The sequence below is a fragment of the Bombina bombina genome, chromosome 1, assembly GCF_027579735.1.
Source record: "Bombina bombina isolate aBomBom1 chromosome 1, aBomBom1.pri, whole genome shotgun sequence".
Classification (NCBI taxonomy): Eukaryota; Metazoa; Chordata; class Amphibia; order Anura; family Bombinatoridae; genus Bombina; species Bombina bombina.
In genome coordinates, this window is record NC_069499.1 from 1,552,963,260 (window position 1) to 1,552,989,107 (window position 25,848).

General features: G+C 42.4%; 1 protein-coding gene across 2 annotated transcripts in view; it reads right to left on the reverse strand.

Moving 5' to 3' along the window:
* The window catches only part of UNC13D (unc-13 homolog D), a 422,729-nt gene that overhangs the window by 126,319 nt on the left and 270,562 nt on the right, over positions 1-25,848 (reverse strand). For both annotated transcript variants that reach the window (XM_053709129.1, XM_053709134.1), the window contains exons 20-22: positions 15,885-16,015; positions 9,302-9,422; positions 7,049-7,192 (exon numbers count right to left, since the gene is read on the reverse strand). In XM_053709129.1, the coding sequence (XP_053565104.1) occupies positions 7,049-7,192; positions 9,302-9,422; positions 15,885-16,015 (396 nt within the window). The remainder of the gene's footprint in view (positions 1-7,048; positions 7,193-9,301; positions 9,423-15,884; positions 16,016-25,848) is intronic.

Consider the following 25,848-nt stretch of genomic DNA (forward strand, 5'->3'; position numbering starts at 1 on the left):
GATAGAGCATGCAATTTTAAGCAACATTCTAATTTACTCCTATTATCAAATTTTCTTCATTCTCTTGGTATCTTTATTTGAAATGCAAGAATTTAAGTTTAGATGGCGGCCCATTTTTGGTGAACAACTTGGGTTGTTCTTGCTGATTGGTGGATAAATTCATCCACCAATAAAAAAGTGCTGTCCAAAGCTCTGAACCAAACAAAAAGTTTAGATGCCTTCTTTTTTCAAATAAAGATAGCAAGAGAATGAAGAAAAATTGATAATAGGAGTAAATTAGAAAGTTGCTTAAAATTGCATGCTCTATCTGAAGGTATTTTTAATGGTTTTTGTGCCACTTCTTTGTCTCACATAACAGTGCTCTGAAGTTGTGCTTTAACCCAACGTGCGTTAAATTGGATTGCGCTCAAGCGAATATGTTTATTTTCATAATGTGCACGCTACTTCAGATGTGCGCAAAGAGCTGCAATATACCCCTTATTGCTTGCGTGCTCCACTTAGCGCTCCACTCATAATCTAGCCGTAAACCAGCAGAATTAGAAGAGATTAAACATAAAGGCAAAGTCTACAGTACAGTTCCATATAAGGATATAGCAGGTGAGTGGAAGATACTCACATATGGGATCCCTGATTGTCTGGCTGGCTGGCACAGGAGTAATAACGGTAGCATGACTCTACCTATGTGTTTAACACTTTATAAGAGGTCAACTTTTTTTTTGTTTATTATAATTTTTATTGTCTTTACTATATTAACCCCTTAAGGACCAAGGATGTGCTATGTACGTCCTCAAAAAAACGGCAGTTAAGGACCAAGAACGTACATAGCACGTCCTCAGTGAAACTGAGAACTGGAAGCGATCGTGATCGCTTCCAGCTGCTCTCAGGGTATTGCAGCGATGCCTCGATATTGAGGCATTGTGCAATACCCTTTAGGCAACCACTCTGTGGCCCTCTCTGCATCAGCCAGCGATGGTGCCGATCGTTGGTGGCGTGAGAGAGCTTGGAGGAGGCGGGTGGAGGGCGGGAGGAGATTTGTGAAGGGGGGCGGGAGCGGGTGGGATTGCTACACCACGCTACATCCTGTCAGTGAGTGGGAAGGAGGTGGGATAAGGAGGGAGAGGGGGATCCGTTAATAGAAAGCAGTCTGGGAGGGGGGCCACTACACTATGGAAAAAATGTTTTATTTTATTATTTTTTTAAAAATGTTTATAATATAGAGCAAACTGGATACTGGCAGCTGTCTGTACCTAAGATAGCGGCCAATAGGTTGAGGGGGGAGGCTTAGAGAGCTGTTTTTGGGGGGATCAGGGAGGGTGGGGGGTAATGGGGGATCCTACACTTCAGAAAAAATATTTTTAAAAAATATTAAAAAACAAAAAAAACCTTTATTTTTATATTGGCAGACTTTCTGCCAGTACTTAAGATGGGTGTCACCCAGGGGCGTAACTAACAGTGATGCGAAGGTCGCCATTGCGACCGGGCCCAGCAGGTCTCCCAAACAGGGGGGCCCAACAAGGCAGGTGGTTGTATTTTTTTTTTTTATTATAAATTTTTTATAATTCCCCCCCAAAACTTAACCTGTTCAATTCACTAATATCCAATTCTGATTCAAATAATATATTTGGGGCAGTGCACACTAGGGCAGCCAGGCGCAGCAGCACAATTGTCATTATTTGATCTGATTGTCTGGTGCTGTCTGCTGTCGGCTGCCTGCCCCGGCCGGAACTTTTCATTTTGGCGCGACTGATCTCTTCTCTCCCTCCTCCTCCCTCCCTCCTGACAGGCTGCACGCACGTGTATCTCAACAATTTTCTCGTGACTGCACGTGCAGCCTGTTAGTAGCAGGACAGGAGTCGATCGAGTCTGGACTGGAGTGGAGGACAGTGGTCTGTGGTGCATTCTCTGGGTCCAGTGGGAGACTAAGTCTGTCTTTGGTTAGCGCGGCAGGCCGGCAGCAGTGTCACAGCCAGTGACTACAGAGTGGAATCCGATGTAAGCTAAAGCTGCTCAGACTGAAGGGGGCCGCAGCAGCACGGTGAGTTCCTTAAAGTCAGACTGAGGGGGGCCAAGGGGGAGCACAGTCACTCTCGGTGAGTGCTCACTCAGCACCTCAGATCAGAGACAGAGTTGCTGTAAGACTGAAGGGGGGCCGCAGGGGTCACAGTGAAGTTGGTGAAGTTGAACTCAGAATCATACTGGGGGGCACAGTCACTGTGTGAGCTTAGAGTCAGACTGAGGGGGGGGCAGCCACTGGCCGGGGGGGGGCACGTTGAGGTGAGCACTGAGGGGGGACCACGGGGGGGGGGGGCACAGTCAATGTGAGCTAGAATTTAAGGCACAATACTTTCAATAGCATTTATATTGTCATCATGCTCTGCTATACTCAAACTCCTGTATTTGATTGTGTGCCCCTATTTGTTACGTAGTATCAGTTTGCTTAATTTCAATGCTAATATTGGTACACTGGTACTGGGTTTTGACATTGCAATGACCATTAAAGACATTAGCATTGCATAATCATTGCATGAATTTAAAATGAGCAGCTGCTTTTATTCCTTTTAAATTAGAAGTTTCCTTTCATTTCCCTGCCCTATGCTCTATCTGAATCAATAAAGTTAAAGGGACAGTATAGTAAAAAGCAAAGACAACAGTGTGAATAACAAGACCAACTCATAACAGGAGCCAGTTGTGATAATTTTGTTAATTGCCTTCATGTCTATAAAATAACCATGTGCAACTAAGAATTTATATTTGTAGATTATTTTAAACCAACTGATCCCACCCACACATCATCTGTTTTTAAAAAAAAAAAAAAATCTATCTAGTGGTTCTTATAAAACCAATAAGATGATAATAACCTACATTTTAGATATGATGCCCAGTTGCCCATTTACTTTAAAATCTTTGCAAGATAATGTTGGGGATTGGTAATGCTCATCTTTAGTGATATGATAGGAAGCATTTTAGTGCAGCTCTCTTTACATAATTGCACTGCAAAGTTCTTGTAAACTGTACTCTTGCTTTAGCTTTTGAAGAAAATTCAATAAACTCTGAGACATTTTTTTTATACCTGTTGTTTATGACATTCAAAAAGAGTGTCACAGTAATATCACAGTGCTTATTGTATGAGATAATTGGTGCCAGTGTCACAGTAATATCACAGTGCTTATTGTCTGAGATAATTGGTGCAAGTGTCACAGTAATATCACAGTGCTTATTGTCTGAGATAATTGGTGCCAGTGTCACAGTAATATCACAGTGCTTATTGTCTGAGATAATTGGTGCCAGTGTCACAGTAATATCACAGTGCTTATTGTCTGAGATAATTGGTGCCAGTGTCACAGTAATATCACAGTGCTTATTGTCTGAGATAATTGGTGCCAGCGTCACAGTAATATCACAGTGCTTATTGTCTGATATAATTGGTGCCAGCGTCACAGTAATATCACAGTGCTTATTGTCTGAGATAATTGGTGCCAATGTCACAGTAATATCACAGTGCTTATTGTCTGAGATAATTGGTGCCAGTGTCACAGTAATATCACAGTGCTTATTGTCTGAGCTAATTGGTGCCAGTGTCACATTAATATCACAGTGCTTATTGTCTGTCTGAGATAAGTTGTGCCAGTGTCAAAGTAATATCACAGTTCTTATTGTCTGAGCTAATTGGTGCCAGTTTCACAGTAATATCACACTGCTTATTGTCTGAGCTAATTGGTGCCAGTGTCACAGTAATATCACAGTGCTTATTGTCTGTCTGAGATAAGTTGTGCCAGTGTCAAAGTAATATCACAGTTCTTATTGTCTGAGCTAATTGGTGCCAGTTTCACAGTAATATCACAGTGCTTATTGTCTGAGCTAATTGGTGCCAGTTTCACAGTAATACCACAGTTCTTATTGTCTGAGCTAATTGGTGCCAGTGTCACAGTAATATCACAGTTCTTATTGTCTGAGCTAATTGGTGCCAGTGTCAAAGTAATATCACAGTTCTTATTGTCTGAGCTAATTGGTGCCAGTTTCACAGTAATATCACAGTGCTTATTGTCTGAGCTAATTGGTGCCAGTTTCACAGTAATATCACAGTGCTTATTGTCTGAGCTAATTGGTGCTAGTGTCCCATTAATATCACAGTGCTTATTGTCTGAGATAATTGGTGCTAGTGTCCCATTAATATCACAGTGCTTATTGTCTGAGATAATTGGTGCCAGTGTCACAGTAATATCACAGTGCTTATTGTATGAGATAATTGGTGCCAGTGTCAAAGTAATATCACAAGTGCTTATTGTCTGAGCTAATTGGTGCCAGTGTCACAGTAATATCACAATGCTTATTGTCTGAGCTAATTGGTGCCAGTGTCACAGTAATATCACAGTGTTTATTGTCTGAGATAATTTGTGCCAGTGTCACAGTAATATCACAGTGCTTATTGTCTGAGCTAATTGGTGCTAGTGTCCCATTAATATCACAGTGCTTATTGTCTGAGATAATTGGTGCCAGTGTCACAGTAATATCACAGTGCTTATTGTATGAGATAATTGGTGCCAGTGTCAAAGTAATATCACAAGTGCTTATTGTCTGAGCTAATTGGTGCCAGTGTCACAGTAATATCACAATGCTTATTGTCTGAGCTAATTGGTGCCAGTGTCACAGTAATATCACAGTGTTTATTGCCTGAGATAATTTGTGCCAGTGTCACAGTAATATCACAGTGCTTATTGTCTGAGCTAATTGGTGCCAGTGTCACATTAATAGCACAGTGCTTATTGTCTGTCTGAGATAATTTGTGCCAGTGTCACAGTAATATCACAGTGCTTATTGTCTGAGCTAATTGGTGCCAGTGTCACATTAATATCACAGTGCTTATTTTCTGTCTGAGATAATTTGGTGCCAGTGTCACAGTAATATCACAGTGCTTATTGTCTGAGCTAATTGGTGCCAGTGTCACAGTAATATCACAGTGCTTATTGTCTGAGCTAATTGGTGCCAGTGTCACATTAATATCACAGTGCTTATTGTCTGTCTGAGATAATTTCTGCCAGTGTCACAGTAATATCACAATGCTTATTGTCTGAGCTAATTGGTGCCAGTGTCACAGTAATATCACAGTGCTTATTGTCTGAGCTAATTGGTGCCAGTGTCACAGTAATATCACAGTGTTTATTGTCTGAGCTAATTGGTGCCAGTGTCACAGTAATATCACAGTGCTTATTGTCTGAGCTAATTGGTGCCAGTGTCACATTAATATCACAGTGCTTATTGTCTGTCTGAGATAATTTCTGCCAGTGTCACAGTAATATCACAATGCTTATTGTCTGAGCTAATTGGTGCCAGTGTCACAGTAATATCACAGTGCTTATTGTCTGAGATAATTGGTGCCAGTGTCACAGTAATATCACAGTGCTTATTGTCTGAGCTAATTGGTGCCAGTGTCACAGTAATATCACAGTGCTTATTGTCTGAGCTAATTGGTGCCAGTGTCACAGTAATATCACTTTGCTTATTGTCTGAGCTAATTGGTGCCAGTGTCACAGTAATATCACAGTGCTTATTGTCTGAGCTAATTGGTGCCAGTGTCACAGTAATATCACAGTGCTTATTGTCTGAGCTAATTGGTGCCAGTGTCACAGTAATATCACAGTGCTTATTGTCTGAGCTAATTGGTGCCAGTGTCACAGTAATATCACTTTGCTTATTGTCTGAGCTAATTGGTGCCAGTGTCACAGTTTGTAATAATAATAATAATAATAATAATAATAATAATAATAAAAAAAAGTGTCAAATTTACATTTTTTTTGTGTGTGTGTGTGTGGGGGGGCCTTCTTAGATTCTTGCACCTGGGCCCTGTGGGTTCTAGTTACGCCTCTGGTGTCACCATTGAGGGGTGGGGGAGGGAAGAGAGCCGTTTGAAAGGGGTCAGGGAGGGGGGGGGTGGGATGTGTCAGGTGGGAGGCTGATCTCTATTCCTGACAGATATCAGTGTTAAAATGTAACCCTCACATTTTGAAAATAAAATGGTTTGGAAATAGCAAAGTGCTACTTGTACTTATTGCCCTATAACTTGCAAAAAAAGCAAACAACATGTAAACATTTGGTATTTCTAAACTAAAAATTTAAAAACGATTTAGCTTGGGAGTTTTTCGGTGGTTGTAGATGTGTGAGATTTTGAGGGTCAAAGTTAAAAAAGTGTGTTTTTTTCCCAATTTTTTCACCATATTTTATAAATAATTTTTATAGTAAATTATAAGATATAAATATAATGGAAAATTAGAGCTAAACACAAACACAGCAGAAATGTAAAAATAGCCTTGGTTCTCAACGGTAAGAAAATTGAAAAATGGTCACTAAGGGGTTAAAGGAGCTTGAACCACTGAAATTTAAATATAAAATGTTTCAATATTCATTTTGCCTTCTTTTCCTTTAATTTAACTCTGATAATTGTGTGTGTTTGTGTGTTTCTGAGAGGGGGGATATTTTGACTATTGGAAGTGCACTCTGCATACTTCACAAGCCAAACCCTGCCACATACCAGTCCCTAATTAATCTTATTGGAGGAGATAAGATCGGAGGAGATAAGATACTGCGAAACAATGCAAGTTGTGTTAACAAAATGACAATGGCTTGCATTGTTTACTCCAGTCAGAAGTCTGGATTGGCTTCTCCATAAAGTGGTGGGAAAATGGGTCCATTGAAAAATTATTGCAGAAACTAGGTGTTAATGTATTCAGAATAAACCACACTCTGATAGTATGTTAATTTATTGAGACTACAGAAAAGTATTGTATTTACACAGTGGTTTATGCCGTTTTAAAGTGTATGTATAGTTTTTTTTAATGGAAACATTGTTTATCTTTATAGCTTTGACCTTAATTTGAATTATATTAGAAAGTTTATCCTTAGTGTGTCATGGAGAGCAGACTCAAATTAGTGTCACACTATCTCAGTGCAAATTGACAGCTGTGTGTGTTATAAGCTAATGTTTTTTATGGCTACGTACAGTTACAAGGTTTCAGGACATATTAATTAGGTGACAGTTTTTTACACCACTCACCTCTGTAAACTTCACCATGACCATAAAAGCCTCCTCAGGGTCTGGCCAGTCCAGCTGCTGCCACGTGCGTCCGATCTGTGTGTAACATGTGGACAGATCTACCGTGGATGCGCTGTGCTTCTGTAGCTCGGATAATGGCACCAGCTGCAGAAATGAAAATGCACAGTGACACATATTATAGTATGGCTCCCACTACCTACTTGTCCTACAGCGTCTTCTGTCAAGCTCTGTGTCCCATAGCTCTCTAATGTCTGTGTCATCCCACAGGGGAGGGTGAGAACATGTCACAAAGGTCACTGTGTCACACTGCAAAGAAAGTAAAGAACCACATGTTCCAAAGCTGACTCCTGTCTTTGTCAATGATTTAGACTGCAGGGTAGTGACAGACCTGTAGCTCGTGCCTGTTTGTGTCACTGTGTCGCCTTCGGAGTAGGAACACACACAATGTCTGATATCTCTCTTTTGTCTCGGTCACTGTGATCCTGATGATCTAAAGCTCTCTGGTCGGGTGAAATTATCTAAGAAGCCTCATGAGTACAGAGATGTCCCTCAGACAATTTTATAACTGCAAATTTTAGCTTAAAAGCTATCTATCCTGCAATGCGGGTTCTGGATGTGAATGAGAGACACCTAGATGTTAATATAATGCTGAAAAAAGCCACCAAAGGTTTTGTGCGATTTATCTCAAGTTTTTGATCATCAGGTGATATGTAACTTAGTGTAGTGTAGTGTCTGTGTCACTATTTAGTGTAGTGTCTGTCTCCTGTCTGTGCCACACTACAGAGGGGGACAGACCTCATGTCCTGCATCTTTCTCCTGTTTGTTTCACACTGCAGAGGGGGGGGCACCTATGTCCTGCATCTGTCTTCTGTCTATGTTCCCCTGCCGGGTAGGAACAGACTCCATTTCTCATGGAACCCTAATGTCTGAATAACTGTGATGCTGCCCTTTGAGAAGGCACAGTCCCCATGTCGCATTGCTCTCTCATCTCTGTGTCCCCTGCTGGAAAATGACAGACCCCATGTCCCATAGCTCCCTCGTTTCTTTGTCCCCTGCTGGAAATGGACCGACCCCATGTCCCATAGCTCCCCCTGTCTGTGTCCCCTGCAAAAAAGGGACAGACCCCATGTCCCATAGCTCCCTCCTGTCTTTGTCCCCTGCAGAGAAGGGACAGACCCCATGTCCCATAGCCCCCTCCTATCTTTGTCCCCTGCAGGGAAGGGACAGACCCCAGGTCCCATAGCTCCCCGCATCTGTGTCCCCTGCAGGGAAGGGACCGACCCCATGTCCCATAGCCCCCTCCTATCTTTGTCCCCTTCAGGGAGGGGACCGACCCCATGTCCCATAGCTCCCTCCTGTCTGTATCCCCTGCAGGGAAGGGACAGACCCCATGTCTCATAGCCACCTCCTATCTTTGTCCCCTGCAGGGAAGGGACAGACCCCATGTCCCATAGCTCTCGCCTGTCTGTTTCCCCTGCAGGGAAGGGACCAACCCCATGTCCCATAGCTCCCTCCTGTCTTTGTCCCCTGCAGGCAAGAGACAGACCCCATGTCCCATAGCCTCCTCCTGTTGTTGTTCCCTGCAGGGAAGGGACAGAGCCCCATAACCCATAGCTCCCTCCCATCTTTGTCCCCTGCAGGGAAGAGACAGACCACATGCCCCATAGCTCCCTCCTGTCTTTGTCCCCTGCAGGGAAGGGACAGACCCCATGGCCCATAGCACCCTCCTGCCTGTGTCCCTTGAAGGGAAGGGACAGACCCTATGTTCCATAGCTCCCTCCTGTCTTCGTCCGGGACAGACCCCATGTCCCATAGCTCCCTCCTGTCTTTGTCCCCTGCAAGGAAGGGACAGACCCCATGTCCTATAGCTCCCTCCCATCTTTGTCCCCTGCAGGGAAGAGACAGACCGCATGCCCCATAGCTCCCTCCTGTCTTTGTCCCCTGCAGGGAAGGGACAGACCTCATGTCCCATAGCCCCCTCCTGCCTGTGTCTCTTGAAGGGAAGGGACAGACCCTATGTTCCATAGCTCCCTCCTGTCTTTGTCCGGGACAGACCCCATGTCCCATAGCTCCCTCCTGTCTTTGTCCCCTGCAAGGAAGGGACAGACGCCATGTCCTATAGCTCTCTCTTGTCTGTGTCCCCTGCAGGAAAGGGACAGACCCCATGTCCCATAGCTCGCTCCTGTTTTTGTTATTGTCCTTCATTGTAAGAGCATGCTGATACTTGTCTATGTTCACTGTGTGTCTCCTCACCTGATCTATCTGCACAGCTCTCTGCACTCTCTCTAGGGCAGTTGAATACGCTTTCTGTAGCCAGCTGGGCAAAGCATCTGTGAACCAACGATGGAATCCATCCAGAGGAAGAGGACCATCCCTGTAAGGAACGGGACAAACATTCTGTTCTGATCTTCATTCTACTTTAAGTCTTTGGCTTCCAAAGGGGGTTGCAGTGTAACTTGTTACCATCCCTGTCTAAAACTGTGAGGATTAACTTCATCATCAGAAAGAAAGATTTGCTATTTGCAATGTGCTTAAGCACTTCATAATTTAGCCTAACTGCCTTACTTACCTTTTTGCCAGATACTGTTTAAATGAATTGTTCACATAACCAGAGTGAGCAGAAATTTACATACACATAGGATTCCTGCCTGGAAAACAGTTAAAACGAAATTTATGCTTACCTGATAAATCTCTTTCTTTCTTGACACGGTGAGTCCACGAATCATCAGTAATTACTATTGGGAATATCACTCCTGGCCAGAAGGAGGAGGCAAAGAACACCACAGCAAAGCTGTTAAGTATCACTTCCCTTCCCACAACCTCCAGTCATTAAATCGAAGGAAAAGGAGAGAAACGAAGCAACACACGGAGCAGAGGTGCCTGAGGATTATATGACAAAAAAACCTGTCTGAAAATACAGGGTAGGCCGTGGACTCACCGTGTCAATAAATAAATAAATTTATCAGGTAAGCATAAATTTCGTTTTCTTTCTAATGTCACGGTGAGTCCACGGATCATCAGTAATTATTATTGGGAATCAATACCCAAGCTAGAGGACACAGATGATGAGGGAGGGACAAGACAGGGAACCTAAACAGAAGGCACCACTGCTTGAAGAACCTTTCTCCCAAAAGAAGCCTCACCCGAGGCAAACGTATCAAATTTTGAAAAAGTGTGTAGAGAGGACCAAGTTGCAGCCTTGCAAATCTGTTCCACAGAAGCTTAATTTTTGAAAGCCCAGGAGCAAGAAACAGCCCTCATGGAATGAGCCGTGATTCTCTCAGGAGGCTGCTGGCCGTAGCTTTCTGATCCTTGCGCTTCCCAGAGAAAACAACAAACAAAGCAGAAGACTGGCGAAAATCCTTAGTCGCCTGTGAATAGTATTTCAACACACGCACCACATCTAAGTTGTGCAGCAAACACTCTTTATCAGAAGAAGGGATAGGACACAAAGAAGGAACAACGATTTCTTGATTAATGTTCCTATCCAAAACCACTTTAGGAAGGAGACCTAACTTAGTATGCAGAAGGGGATTCACACTGCAACGCCGAGAGTTCAGAGACTCTACGAGCAGAAGAAATTGCAACAAGAAATAAAACTTTCCAAGATAACAGCTTAATATCTAAGGAATACATAGGCTCAAACGGAGCCTGTTGAAGAACTTTAAGAACAAGTTTAAGACTCCAGGGAGAAGTAACAGGTTTGAACACAGGCCTGATTCTGACTAAGGCCTGACAGAAGGATTGCACATCTGGCACATCCACCAGACGTTTATGCAACAAAATAGATAAGGCCGAGATTTGACCCTTCAAAGTACTCACAGACAAACACTTCTCCAGACCTTCCTGGAGAAAGGGCAAAATTTAAGGAATCCTGACTCTACTCCCTGAGAACCCCTTGGATTCACACCAGAACAGATATCTGCACCATATCTTGTGGTAAATCTATCTAGTCACAGGCTTATGAGCCTGAATCAAGGTCTCAATGATCGACTCCAAAAACCCGCGCTTAGATAGAATTAAGCGTTCAATCTCCAAGCAGTTAGCTTCAGAGAAACAAGATTTGGATGAAGGAAGGGCCCTTGAAGTAGAAGGTCCTTCCTCAGTGGAAGTCTCCAAGGTGGAAGAGAGGACATCTCCACTAGGTCTGCATACCAGATCCTGCATGGCCACGCTGGTGCAATGAGGATCACCGACGCTTTCTCTGTTTGATTCGAGCAATGACCCGTGGAAGGAGAGCGAGCGGCGGAAATAGGTATGCTAGACTGAAATTCCAAGGGACCACCAGAGCATCTATCAGTATAGCCTGAGGATCCCTTGACCTCGACCCATACCTCCGGAGCTTTGCATTCTGTCGAGATGCCATGAGATCCAGCTCTGGCTGTCACCATTTGACAATCAGGTTGGAAAACACCTCCGGATGGAGTTTCACTTCCCCAGGTGAAAGGTCTGTCTGCTCAGAAAATCCACTTCCCAGTTGTCCACTCCTGGAATGTGGAGCGCAGATAGACAGCAGTTGTGGATCTCCGCCCACTGAATAATCTTGGTTACTTCTGTCATGGCCTAGGAACTCCGAGTTCCTCCCTGATGGTTAATGTAAGCCACTGAAGTTATGTTGTCTGACTGGAACCTGATAAACTGAGCTGAAGCTAACTAAGGCCAGGCCAGAAGAGCATTGAAGATTGCCCTCAGCTCTAGGATGTTTATGGGGAGAACTGACTCCTCCCTAGTCCATATTCCCTGAGCCTTTAGCGAGCCCCAGACTGCTCCCCATCCCAGCAGGCTGGCATCCGTGGTCACAATCACCCAGGTAGGTGTGCGGAAGCAGGTTCCCTGGGAGAGATGTTCCTGAGACAACCACCAAGGAAGAGAATCTCTTGTTGCCTGATCCAGTTCTAATCTTTGAGACAGATCTGCATAATACCCGTTCCATTGTTTGAGCATGCATAACTGCAGAGGCCTAAGATGGAACCGAGCAAATGGAATGATGTCCATGGCAGCTACCATCAGACCAATTACCTCCATACATTGGGCCACTGACGACCGAGGAGAGGACTGAAGGGCAAGCCAGGTGTCGAAGAGCTTCTTCTGACCTCTGTCAGAAATATTTTCATTGACACGGAATGTATTATGGTTCCCAAGAACACTACCCTTGTAGCTGGAATCAAGGAACTCTTTCTCAAATTCACCTTCCATCCGTGAAAGCGCAGAAAAGATAACATCTCTGTGTGGGAGTTCCGAATGTAAGAGCCACAAACTGAAACACGAACCTCAGAAACTTGTGATGATCCCTGTGGATGGGAACATGCAGGTATGCATCCTTTAAATCTGTTGTCATGAATTGACCCTCTTGAACCAAGGGGAGAATGGAACGAATAGTTTCCATCTTGAATGACGGTACTCTGAGGAACTTGTTTAAACTCTTGAGGTCTAAAATCGGTCTGAAAGTTCCTTCTTTTTTGGGAACCACAAACAGATTTGAGTAGAATCCCAGACCCTGTTCCTGTATTGGAACAGGAACTATCACTCCCAGGTCGGAAAGGTCCCGGACACAGTTTAAGAACGCCTCTCTCTTTATCTGGTCTATAGATAATCTTGAGAGCAGAAACCTGTCCCTGGGAGGAAAGGTCTTGAACTCTAGTTTGTATTCCTGGGACACAATGACCACTGCCCAGAGATCCGGAAAAACATCCCGAACCCAGGCCTGAAAGAAACTCTGCCCCCCACAAGATCCGCTCCCGGATTGGGGGCAGACCCTTCATGCTGACTTTGAGTCATTAACGGGCTTATTAGATTGCTTCCCCTTGTTCCAAGACTAATTGGACTTCCAGGAAGGCTTGGACTGTTCCTGCTTGGCAGAGGGAGAGGAAGGCTTACCTTTAAAGTTTCGAATGGAACGAAAATTACTCTGACGTCCTTTCTGCTTATTCCTCTTATCTTGAGGGAGGAAATTACCCTTTCCTCCCGTAATGTCTGAAATAATTTCAGCCAAGCCCGGCCCAAACAAGGTCTTACCCTTGTAGGGAATCGTCAAAAGCTTAGACTTAGATGACACATCCGCAGACCAGGACTTCAACCATAAAGCTCTGTGGGCCAGTACGGCAAAGCCAGAAATCTTTGCTCCCAACTTAATAACTTGTAGGAAAGCATCCATAATAAAGGAATTGGCCAACTTAAGAGCCTTGATCCTATCCTAGATCTCTTCAAGGGGAGTATCTGTCTGAATCGAATCAGACAACGCATTAAACCAGTATGCTGCCGCGCTGGTGATGGTAGCAATACACACCGCAGGTTGCCATTGTAAACCCTGGTGTACGTACATCTTTTTAAGTAACCCTTCCAACTTCTTATCCATAGGATCCTTAAAAGAACAGCTATCCTCTATGGGGATAGTGGTTCTCTTAGCCAAGGTAGAAAATGCCCCTTCCACCTTGGGGGCTGTCTGCCAAGACTCCTTGATTGAGTCAGCTATTGGAAACATCTTCTTAAAAATTGGGGATGGAGAAAAAGGGATACCAGGTCTCTCCCATTCCCGAGCAATAATCTCTGTAGCTTGGTCTGGTACAGGAAAAACCTCCACAGCGGAAGGTACATGAAAGTATTTGTTTAGCTTATTAGACTTCTTAGGATTGACCACGACAGTCGTGTCGGAGATGTCCAAGGTAGCCAAAACCTCCTTAAGTAACAAATGGAGGTGTTTCAGCTTAAACCTGAAGGATACAACTTCAGCTTCAGAAGAAGGAATTACACTGTCTGAGTCTGAGATTTCACCCTCAGATGCTACCGAAGTATCTTCCTCCTCAGACTTCTGGGAGGGAACATTTGGAATAGCCACGACTGGGTCAGAAACCTTACTCATTCTTTACATTTTCTCTTGTGCTTTCCCTGCAGCACGGTAAAAGCAGACAGCGCATCAGTTACCGCAGATTTGTGGGTAGCAATGTCTTGCAAGGTAACTCCAACCGGAGTGTGAGAGGAAGCGCAGGGCACTGCATGTGTGGACGATTATGTTTGGGACACTTGAGGAGAAAGCTGCGGCACCTCTAGAACAGGAGACCCCTGAACAGGATCCGCCTTAGTTAATGGTGGCTCAGAATCAAAAAGTCTATCCCTGTAATGTAATGTTCTTTCAATACAAGAGGGACAAAAAGGGATTGGTGGTTCCCCATTGGAATCAAAACACAAGCTACATGTAATGTTTTGCAGGGCCTCTTGGTCCATCTTACCCAAAAACCCAACAAATTACAGAAAAAACTGCTTTAACTTACTTCAAAAAATTATCTCAAAAAAACATTACTGTAACTTTAAATTTTAAACGTAATCATTATTTTAAACCGCAGCAACAGCACAATAAAAACCCTCAGGCAGCCTCTTCACCTCAGCACTCTTAGCTAAGGTGCATACATACCTGTCTTGCCGGCAACCGGATTAAGAACTTCTACACAATCCAAACTTTCCAGAGCCGCAATCACTAACACACAGGCGATCTCAGCAGTGCTTCAATGTTACTCCGATCCGGAACTCCCAAAGAAGAGAAACCGGAAGGCGCCCAAACAAACTTGCCGCCTCAGAAAAGCCTGCCTTCCTAATCTTGGGCGTACCCATACTGCAACGTGGCCGCCATTACTGTAAAGCCGGCGACGGACTTCTCGCACCGGAGAGCTATCTAATATGTCATGTTCTCCATAATGTTAAACATCTGTTTGCTTGTATGTTTATAAAATGGTACACACATTTACCCGGAATAAAAACTGAGCCACAATAAAAGATTTTTAGTCCCCAGTGCCTGCATCCACTGCCTACCTCAATGCTATTAACCCTAAATAGGATTACTGGTATTCCATGTCCCACTTAACTGTTAAAGCGCCATGTATTCCTGAGTCCCCAGAAATTAAAATTAGGCACTTACCTGAATTTACATCTGCCCGGCAGCAGTGCAGCTCACCTAGTTTGAGAGGGCCTCCTCCCTCACATAGACCTGTGGGGAAAAAAGGAAGACTGAATAATCCTACTCAGGCTTCCAAGATAGGGCAGCAACAACAGTTTGGGAGGCGCAGTGAGGATTATCCCTCGCAAGTTCCCAGATGCTTAAAAGCCACCACTGCTCTACTGAAGAGACTGACATGGACTATGGCTAAACCCCCAGGAAGACAGAGCAAACCTGCTCTGCTTCAAAATAATAAACTCTTGATTTAAGAAACTTGTTTCAGACACCTAAACTTTACCACCTCCTTGCAACGAAGGCAAAGAGAATGACTGGGGGTTGTGGGAAGGGAAGTGATACTTAACAGCTTTGCTGTGGTGCTCTTTGCCTCCTCCTGCTGGCCAGGAGTGATATTGCCAATAGTAATTACTGATGATCCGTGGACTCACCGTGTGATTAGAAAGAAAAACAGATTTCCCAAACCTAGAGATTGATAAGTATTTCAATGAGATAGTTGCAACTAGCCAGTGGTATTTGAACAGTCATGTTAACTTATCAAAACCAATGCGCATTTCAAAAGAATAAAACACCTGGTATTTATTATCAATCATTTATTTGTATTGGATCTTAAACCTTATTGTTCCAGCTCTGGCCTTTGAAGATGAGAGTTCCTTATAGGATTACAAGCTTCCTTATAGGATAACAAGCTTCCTTATAGGATAACAAGCTTCCTTATAGGATAACAAGCTTCCTTATAGGATAACTAGCTTCCTTATAGGATAACTAGCTTCCTTATAGGATTACAAGCTTCCTTATAGGATAACAAGCTTCCTTATAGGATAACAAGCTGTACATACCACAAATGACAACTAGAAAGAGTTATCTGTGGGTTTACCTACAACCTACCCTCACCTGTTCGGTAGGTGGCCATGCAACTTGTGGAGCTCCCGCAAGGTGAGGTAAAGCTGATAAAGGAGCTCTGAAATCTGAGTATGAGAACTGTGACCCGGAGGAGGGAGGTGACTGGGCAAATGCTGGGACACCTGGAGACAATAAGGATGGTCAGAAGGATGCAGAAGGGAGGGAAATGTAGAGCTGGAGGGGACAGAGAGACAACAAAAAGGATGCGGGAGAGAAGATTATGTAGACAAAAAAGGGGAGGCACGGGGAAACAGAAATGCTTGCAAAGGGAAAGAAAATAAAGGGAGAGAAGGAACATGAGTGACAGGAGGAGGAGAGGATACAGGGAGAGGAGGAACATGAGTGACAAGAGGAGAGGATACAGGGAGAGGAGGAACATGAGTGACAAGAGGAGAGGATACAGGGAGAGGAGGAACATGAGTGACAGGAGGAGGAGAGGATACAGGGAGAGGAGGAACATGAGTGACAAAAGGAGAGGATACAGGGAGAGGAGGAACATGAGTGACAGGAGGAGGAGAGGATACAGGGAGAGGAGGAACATGAGTGACAAGAGGAGAGTATACAGGGAAAGGACAAACATGAGTGACAAGAGGAGAGGATACAGGGAGAGGAGGAACATGAGTGACAGGAGGAGGAGAGGATACAGGGAGAGGAGGAACATGAGTGACAAGAGGAGAGGATACAGGGAGAGGAGGAACATGAGTGACAAGAGGAGCGGATACAGGGAGAGGAGGAACATGAGTGACAGGAGGAGGAGAGGATACAGGGAGAGGAGGAACATGAGTGACAAGAGGAGAGGATACAGGGAGAGGAGGAACATGAGTGACAGGAGGAGGAGAGGATACAGGGAGAGGAGGAACATGAGTGACAGTAGGAGGAGAGGATACAGGGAGAGGAGGAACATGAGTGACAGGAGGAGGAGAGGATTCAGGGAGAGGAGGAACATGAGTGACAGGAGGAGGAGAGGATACAGGGAGAGGAGGAACATGAGTGACAGGAGGAGGAGAGGATACAGGAAGAGGAGGAACATGAGTGACAGTAGGAGGAGAGGATACAGGGAGAGGAGGAACATGAGTGACAGGAGGAGGAGAGGATTCAGGGAGAGGAGGAACATGAGTGACAGGAGGAGGAGAGGATACAGGGAGAGGAGGAACATGAGTGACAAGAGGAGAGGATACAGGGAGAGGAGGAACATGAGTGACAAAAGGAGAGGATACAGGGAGAGGACGAACATGAGTGACAGGAGTAGGAGAGGATACAGGGAGAGAAGGAACATGAGTGACAGGAGGAGGAGAGGATTCAGGGAGAGGAGGAACATGAGTGACAGGAGGAGGAGAGGATACAGGGAGAGGAGGAACATGAGTGACAGGAGGAGGAGAGGATACAGGAAGAGGAGGAACATGAGTGACAGTAGGAGGAGAGGATACAGGGAGAGGAGGAACATGAGTGACAGGAGGAGGAGAGGATTCAGGGAGAGGAGGAACATGAGTGACAGGAGGAGGAGAGGATACAGGGAGAGGAGGAACATGAGTGACAAGAGGAGAGGATACAGGGAGAGGAGGAACATGAGTGACAAAAGGAGAGGATACAGGGAGAGGAGGAACATGAGTGACAGGAGGAGGAGAGGATACAGGGAGAGGAGGAACATGAGTGACAGGAGGAGGAGAGGATACAGGGAGAGGAGGAACATGAGTGACAAGAGGAGAGGATACAGGGAGAGGAGGAACATGAGTGACAGGAGGAGTAGAGGATACAGGGAGAGGATGAACATGAGTGACAAGAGGAGAGGATACAGGGAGAGGAGGAACATGAGTGACAGGAGGAGGAGAGGATACAGGGAGAGGAGGAACATGAGTGACAGGAGGAGGAGAGGATACAGGAAGAGGAGGAACATGAGTGACAGGAGGAGGAGAGGATACAGGGAGAGGAGGAACATGAGTGACAGGAGGAGGAGAGGATACAGGGTGAGGAGGAACATGAGTGACAAGAGGAGAGGATACAGGGAGAGAAGCAACATGAGTGACAAGAGGAGAGGATACAGGGAGAGGACGAACATGAGTGACAGGAGTAGGAGAGGATACAGGGAGAGAAGGAACATGAGTGACAGGAGGAGGAGAGGATACAGGGAGAGGAGGAACATGAGTGACAAGAGGAGGAGAGGATACAGGGAGAGGAGGAATATGAGTGACAAGAGGAGAGGATACAGGGAGAGAAGGAACATGAGTGACAGGAGGAGGAGAGGATATAGGGAGAGGAGGAACATGAGTGACAGGAGGAGGAGAGGATACAGGGAGAGGAGGAACATGAGTGACAGGAGAAGGAGAGGATACAGGAAGAGGAGGAACATGAGTGACAGGAGGAGGAGAGGATACAGGGAGAGGAGGAACATGAGTGACAGGAGGAGGAGAGGATACAGGGAGAGGAGGAACATGAGTGACAGGAGGAGGAGAGGATACAGGGAGAGGAGGACCATGAGTGACAGGAAAAGGAGAGGATACAGGAAGAGGAGGAACATGAGTGACAGGAGGAGGAGAGGATACAGGGAGAGGAGGAACATGAGTGACAGGAGGAGGAGAGGATACAGGGAGAGGAGGAACATGAGTGACAGGAGGAGGAGAGGAAACAGGAAGAGGAGGAACATGAGTGACAGGAGGAGGAGAGGATACAGGGAGAGGAGGAACATGAGTGACAGGAGGAGGAGAGGATACAGGAAGAGGAGGAACATGAGTGACAGGAGGAGGAGAGGATACAGGGAGAGGAGGAATATAGTTAGATACAGGAGAGGAATATACGTGCACTGTTAGATACAGGAGAGGAATATATGTGCACTGTTAGATACAGGAGAGGAATATGCGTGCACTGTTAGATACAGGAGAGGAATATATGTGCACTGTTAGATAAAGGAGAGGAATATACGTGCACTGTTAGATACAGGAGAGGAATATACAGTATATGTGCACTGTTAGATACAGGAGAGGAATATATATGTGCACTGTTAGATACAGGAGAGGAATATATATGTTCACTGTTAGATACAGTAGAGGAATATACTGTACATGCACTGTTAGATACAGGACAGGAATATACCTGCATTGTTAGATACAGGAGAGGAATATACGTGCACTGTTAGATAAAGGAGAGGAATATACTGTACATGCACTGTTAGATACAGGAGAGGAATATACCTGCATTGTTAGATACAGGAGAGGAATATATGTGCACTGTTAGATACAGGAGAGGAATATATGTGCACTGTTAGATACAGGACAGGAATATACCTGCATTGTTAGATACAGGAGAGGAATATACGTGCACTGTTAGATAAAGGAGAGGAATATACTGTACATGCACTGTTAGATACAGGAGAGGAATATATGTGCACTGTTAGATACAGGAGAGGAATATAGCAAGAAAGAAGTGGATAGAGGATCCACTGACAGAATGCAGCTAGCACTCTATGCCTAGGCTGAAGAGGCGTGTGATCCGGGTGTTATTAAAACATAACTTTTATTAGTTTATTGATTAAAATACGCACACACAAACATACATATATTAAAATAACCACTCTGTTGGGTATTTCTAAATAAAGGTGATGGCTAAATATTTTTAATATAGGCCTGAGGTATTGGAGGCCATCACCTATGGAAATATGTTTAATAAATAAGATTTAGTAAATTGGGGAATTTATTCTCGTCACCTTTAATCAAATAAATGTAATGTGGGGAGACAGGGTTGACTTGCTAATATTGCGTAAATCCTATGTCTATTAAGTTAATGCTCAGTCTCAATTCTCCTTCCCTTACATATATCTGTCAGTTCGTGTTTATGGTGTACACATTGTCTTGCACAGTGGGTTTTATAAAGAAACCGATATTTGTTCTTATAATAAGCTACAAATCATGATTGATCATTCTGGGAGTCTATGAATACCTAGCCATTAGACACCTTCAATAAAAATTGCTTATATTAGCGACTGTGCTGTTCAGTCAGAAGTGAATCTTATGCTCCAAACGTGTGTCCAGGCCAAGTTAATGTAATATCTGGTGTTATATGATAAAGACAGTCTGAACAATTTTTGTATCAATTGTACCTTCTCAATAAATGGTACTTGGTAATAAATTATTTCGTCCCTTACCAGAATTGCGGTATATGTTTTGTACCAATCAAATGGTATATTCCTGTTTATATACACAGGTTATGAATTTTTATCTTTATTACCTAGAGTTGATTCGATTGGACATTTACTAGACTCTTCAATCATATAATGTTGTCCTGTTTATGTATACAGGTTTATCAGTTGTACATCCGTGCAAACAGGGAAAGCTAAATAGAGATATACAAGACTACACTAACAACAGAGTCTATAGATGGAGGAACAGAGGCTTCTTCAGAAATCCAACAAGATATCCGAAAGTAACAATAGTGCAAAGCGATATATCGGATACAGATGGAGATGAAGGCAGCTCGACAGATGGTAGTTCAACCAACATTACTCCTACTACCCTTACATCAAGAGCCTCCAGTCGTAATAAACGGAAAGATTTTTTAGACTCAAATGGAAAAGACGAAGGACCCGCAGAGGGAGGGGCAAAAAACAAAAGACCCGCAAGAAACCGGAATCGGAACCAAATGGAACAGCAGAGCAACTGGAGACAACAAAGGAGGGCTCCGAGCCCCTTCTCCCAAATTCGATTAAATCATTAAATGTAATAAATCTGTCTCAAATACCATTAACCAAAGATCATATATCGGTATTATCGAAGGGCCTGTCATTCTGCCCCACAACTAACATAGACAAATTTGAAACCATTAAGGATGTACAACTGTATATACGTAAACTAGCTCTTAATAAATTCTTCTCTAATACAGAAAGTGAATTGGAATGGAATGCTGATGAACTGGAATGCATCAATAACATGGAAAACTTGCTGGAAGAATCAGATGCCCAGACACCAAATTCATGGAGGAAAAATATCAAAAACAAGTCTACTTTTATGCCAAGAAATGTCAATACCCCTCAGCTAGATGTATTCAACGAGATGGTCTGTAATGACATCACGGCCTTGTCAATAACACCAACATGTAAAAATCTAACATTCAAGGAGAGACAAGCATTACAAGATCTGAAACAAAGAGATGAAATCGTGATACGCAATGCAGATAAAGGAGGAAACATCGTAATCTGGCCCTTAGAAATGTATCTCAAAGAAGTACACAAACAACTTAGAAATCAGAGCTGCTACACGAAATTACTATTGAATCCGACAAACGGATACCAAAAAATATATGATAATATGATCAATCAGGCCTTCCTGAGAGGAACAATCTCTGATAAAGAAAAGAAATTCCTTACGGTACCTAATCCGAAAATAGCAACCTTCTATATAATACCCAAGATCCACAAAGATCAAGAGAATCCGCCAGGAAGACCCATCGTCTCAGGGATAGGCTGCTTGACGGAAAAAGCCAGCCAGTATGTAGATTATAGGTTGCGTAAATTTGTCCATGAGTTACCATCATATATACGAGATACGACACAGATACTCCAAAGACTTGAAGGCATTAATCTAAACAAAGAGACGTGGCTTGTCACAACGGATGTGGAATCCCTTTATACATCAATAGAACACAGGGATGGAATCAAGGCAGTGGAATATTTCCTAGAAAGATGCTCTGAGGAAGACAAGGAACATGATAGTTTTATAATCCAACTATTAGGATTTATATTAAACTATAATTTCTTTATATTTGACAATAAATTTTATTTGCAAACCAGAGGAACAGCCATGGGGACGGCATGTGCCCCCACCTACGCCAATCTCTTTCTGGGCTGGTGGGAGGCTGAATACGTATTTACAGATGCCAACAGAAAATACACCGACATGGTCCCCATTTGGCTAAGATATATAGACGATATCATCTTCATCTGGGAAGGATCTCATGAGTTGCTACTAGAATTCCTGAACATCCTTAATAATAATAATCTGAACATAAAATTAACTCATGAGGCAAGTAAAAATGCAATTAACTTTCTGGATATAACCATTTACAAGGACGAGCAAGGAGATGTCAAAACTGACCTGTACAGGAAAAAGACAGCCACAAACAGCCTATTATACAGCACCAGTGCTCATGCACCAGGAACAATTAGGGGTTTACCAACAGGTGAATTCCTCAGAATAAGGAGAAACTGCACGGACAAAGAAACATTCAACATCAGAGCCCAAGAACTGGAGGAAAGACTATTGGATCGTGGCTACAGCAAAAGAAAAATAAAAAAAGCAAAATATAAAGCTTCACAAACGAACAGAGATCAATTACTAAGAAAAAAAGTTAAAGTCAATGAAAACATTCCACGACTAATCCTCACACATAATAGCCAAACGCCTGAGGTGATCAATATTATCAAAAAACATTGGAATATACTTATGACGGACCCTGTCTTAAAACGCAAATTAGGAGAGAGACCAACCATAGGGTACAGACGTGTCAAAAATTTAAAAGACATGGTCAGTAGCAGCCATTTCAATGTGAAAAGGACCAAATCGGCTTTCAATCCAGGATCATTTCAATGTGGCAATTGTAGCACATGCCACCATATTGTTAAAACCTCCAATATCAAAGATAGATTTGGAATAATACACCAAATCAAAAGATACATCAGCTGTAACACAGAAGGAGTAATTTACATTTTAAGGTGTAGATGTAAATTATTATATGTTGGTATGACGACACGCAAGCTCAGAACAAGACTGATGGAGCATTTGAGGAATATTCACAATGCAGTCAAAGATCAGGAAAAGGGGAAAACACTGACTAGTGTAGCGCTACACTTCCTCAAAAAACATAACTCCAACAAAGAGGAACTTGAGTGTTGGGGGATTGAAAAAGTCTCCCTAGGTATCAGAGGAGGTGACTTGGAAACAGCTCTCCTCCGGGCAGAGAGCAGGTGGATTTACCTACTAAATACAGTACACCCAAATGGAATGAATGAACAGAACAGTTACCATATCTTCCTCTAATCTTTGCATAAATACCAACTATTAGATACACCAAATAAGAACAAAGGAAGTAAAATCTATACATATTAATACAGACACAGCAAAAGACTTAAGGAATAAGGGGATCTTAATATACCCCATAAGCAGAGCGCTTGATATTGATCAATGAGTAACAATAAAAGGTTATTCAACCAGTTCACTAAAAAATAGGGTCTGAATTTTAATCGAGGTCAACTTACAAAATATTGATTCCGAAAGAAGTCACAAATTTGAATGATAAATAAAGACTAAGTTGTTATTTAACAACTAACATGATTAACTTCACATTATTAAAAGAATTCACAGTTATGTCACTAACACATTATCTTGTTTTCCTTCACATATCAGTTGTTTTAAGTTCACATCAAGTTTTGATTGAATTACTTTTCATCACTCATAAATTACTTCAACATTAGGAATATGAGCCAGATTGGCTTACTGACACTTTATCATATTATCAAAATCAACATTCACTTCTAACCATCACTATTAACTAAATTTTGATACACAATAACACATCAGTTAAGACACTTTAGATGTTCACCTACCACACAAGGAGATACTTCCATGGTACTAGTACACTAACCACACAAATCACCACATCTCTATTAGCTATACTCATCCACAGAACACTTATTGTTATTTTAGCGACTATTCTAGCTCACAATTGGTGAATAGGTTTATATTTACACGTATATATTGTTCACAGTCTTAAATAATTATGAAACAATGAATTGACAAGCCAGAAATCATATCCACGATTGGACCTAAGGAACAAACCTCTTCCAAAAACGCTTATTAATGTAACTATATCCAAAATAAAAAAAGTAATGGATCCTAACCAAAGAACGAGGATATGTAATCTCTAATAGAATGGTGAATCCCACATAAACAATTGAGGTAGCAATATTGGTTGGAAACACATGATAAGAGGCAGTGGTATTTATATTATGACAAAAATACAGGGATCAATATTTACCATCTGCAGTTCTAACAAAACAATATGCAAAGCTTCTCACAATTATCTCTCATAAACTCATCTGTAAAAAAATTACTTAAAACCCGGTGTTACACATATACAGCAGATCAGTAACCCCTAGATGATTAACAACACCAATAATAAAGTTACAACCTGTAATAATGCTTCAAACTAATCACATATGAATCTACAAAATTATCCAGAACAATAACAGTATAAGAATAGATTAAAAAATCAAAAAAACATTAAAAAAAGAAAAACTTATAGAGAACAATGCATACAAAGCACTATTTGGATTGTATTTAGAGCTCAGTGAATAAGAATACACATAGAATACAAAATATTCACATATTATCGGTGAGAATCCCTCACCGTTATTAATCTGAGTATATACCACCTTAACGAAGGATTCGTTAAGATTGACAAGTGGATAACCAATAGAATGTACGAGGAGGCGGAACTTCCGGTTCACGCCGCCTTAAATAGGGTCATTGTCGGGGGCTCGCTGCCTTTGAAAAAGCCCAGTTATGGGCGAAACGTGTCAGCAGTAAGACGCTCTTTAGCACCACTCTGTTAAAATTTAGTAAACTCAACAAACATTAGAATCTAAAATGTATTAGTTTAAAATTACATTCTGGGGTAATCTCGTCAAGGTACTCGGTCACGATAGCCGGCTAAGCATAACGCTAAATTACATCTAGCTGTTATTACAGCCTGTCACTTATAACGCTGAATCGTAATCAGCAGTGACAAAGTATATAGCTAGGCAGAGATACCTGATAATCTATATACTTAAGTTGATACTCTACACGGTATAAGATATGACTAAGAAACGATATTGTTAACTAACGCAGTATACCTAAAAGTATTAGAACTCATCAATAGAGTAATATCAGGATAAAAGAAACATTTTATTTAAGGGGAGAACCTCCATCCTTTAAGTTACATAGACAAAGAAAAGACATTGTTAGTAAACGTAGTATCCCTAACACACTGGAACGTATCACTGTGTTAATATCAGGAGAGAATATTTTACTTATGGGGAGAACTGCTAATTCTATAGGCATATAGAAATAAATTCTACAGCTTACTTAACAGATATAATAGTGATTAATATCAGATATATCCACTTCGATACACCAGCACTCCCTAAAGCGTAAGCACAATATAACATGAAGGTGTAACACTTCAACTATCGCAACTATAGTACTATATCTAGATATATATTTCAGAAATCTGCTGTTAAATGAACTCTATGCTCGTATAGCTTCTCAGAAAGACTAAGTACTCAAGAAAATCAAACAGGATCTGTTACCAACACAACACTAAACAATTAAAATCATAGGAGTGAAACTAACAGATTGTCTCAGATTAATACTGCGATAGAAACGGAGATTGAAACTATCAGATAGTCACTGACAGAATACTGTAATCACATAAAACATAGTACACCTTTATGTCTGTGTCCCTTAGAATTATTAGAATACAGAAAGACCCTCCCATTGAGAGATTTACACAATTAGCATATGTGAACTATTGATGTTAATCTTTACAAACGGCGCACACAGAATATAGGGACCGTCTCCCTATCAGTACTAACCTAGTTAAGGAATAGTTGCACGGATGTACAACTGATAAACCTGTATACATAAACAGGACAACATTATATGATTGAAGAGTCTAGTAAATGTCCAATCGAATCAACTCTAGGTAATAAAGATAAAAATTCATAACCTGTGTATATAAACAGGAATATACCATTTGATTGGTACAAAACATATACCGCAATTCTGGTAAGGGACGAAATAATTTATTACCAAGTACCATTTATTGAGAAGGTACAATTGATACAAAAATTGTTCAGACTGTCTTTATCATATAACACCAGATATTACATTAACTTGGCCTGGACACACGTTTGGAGCATAAGATTCAC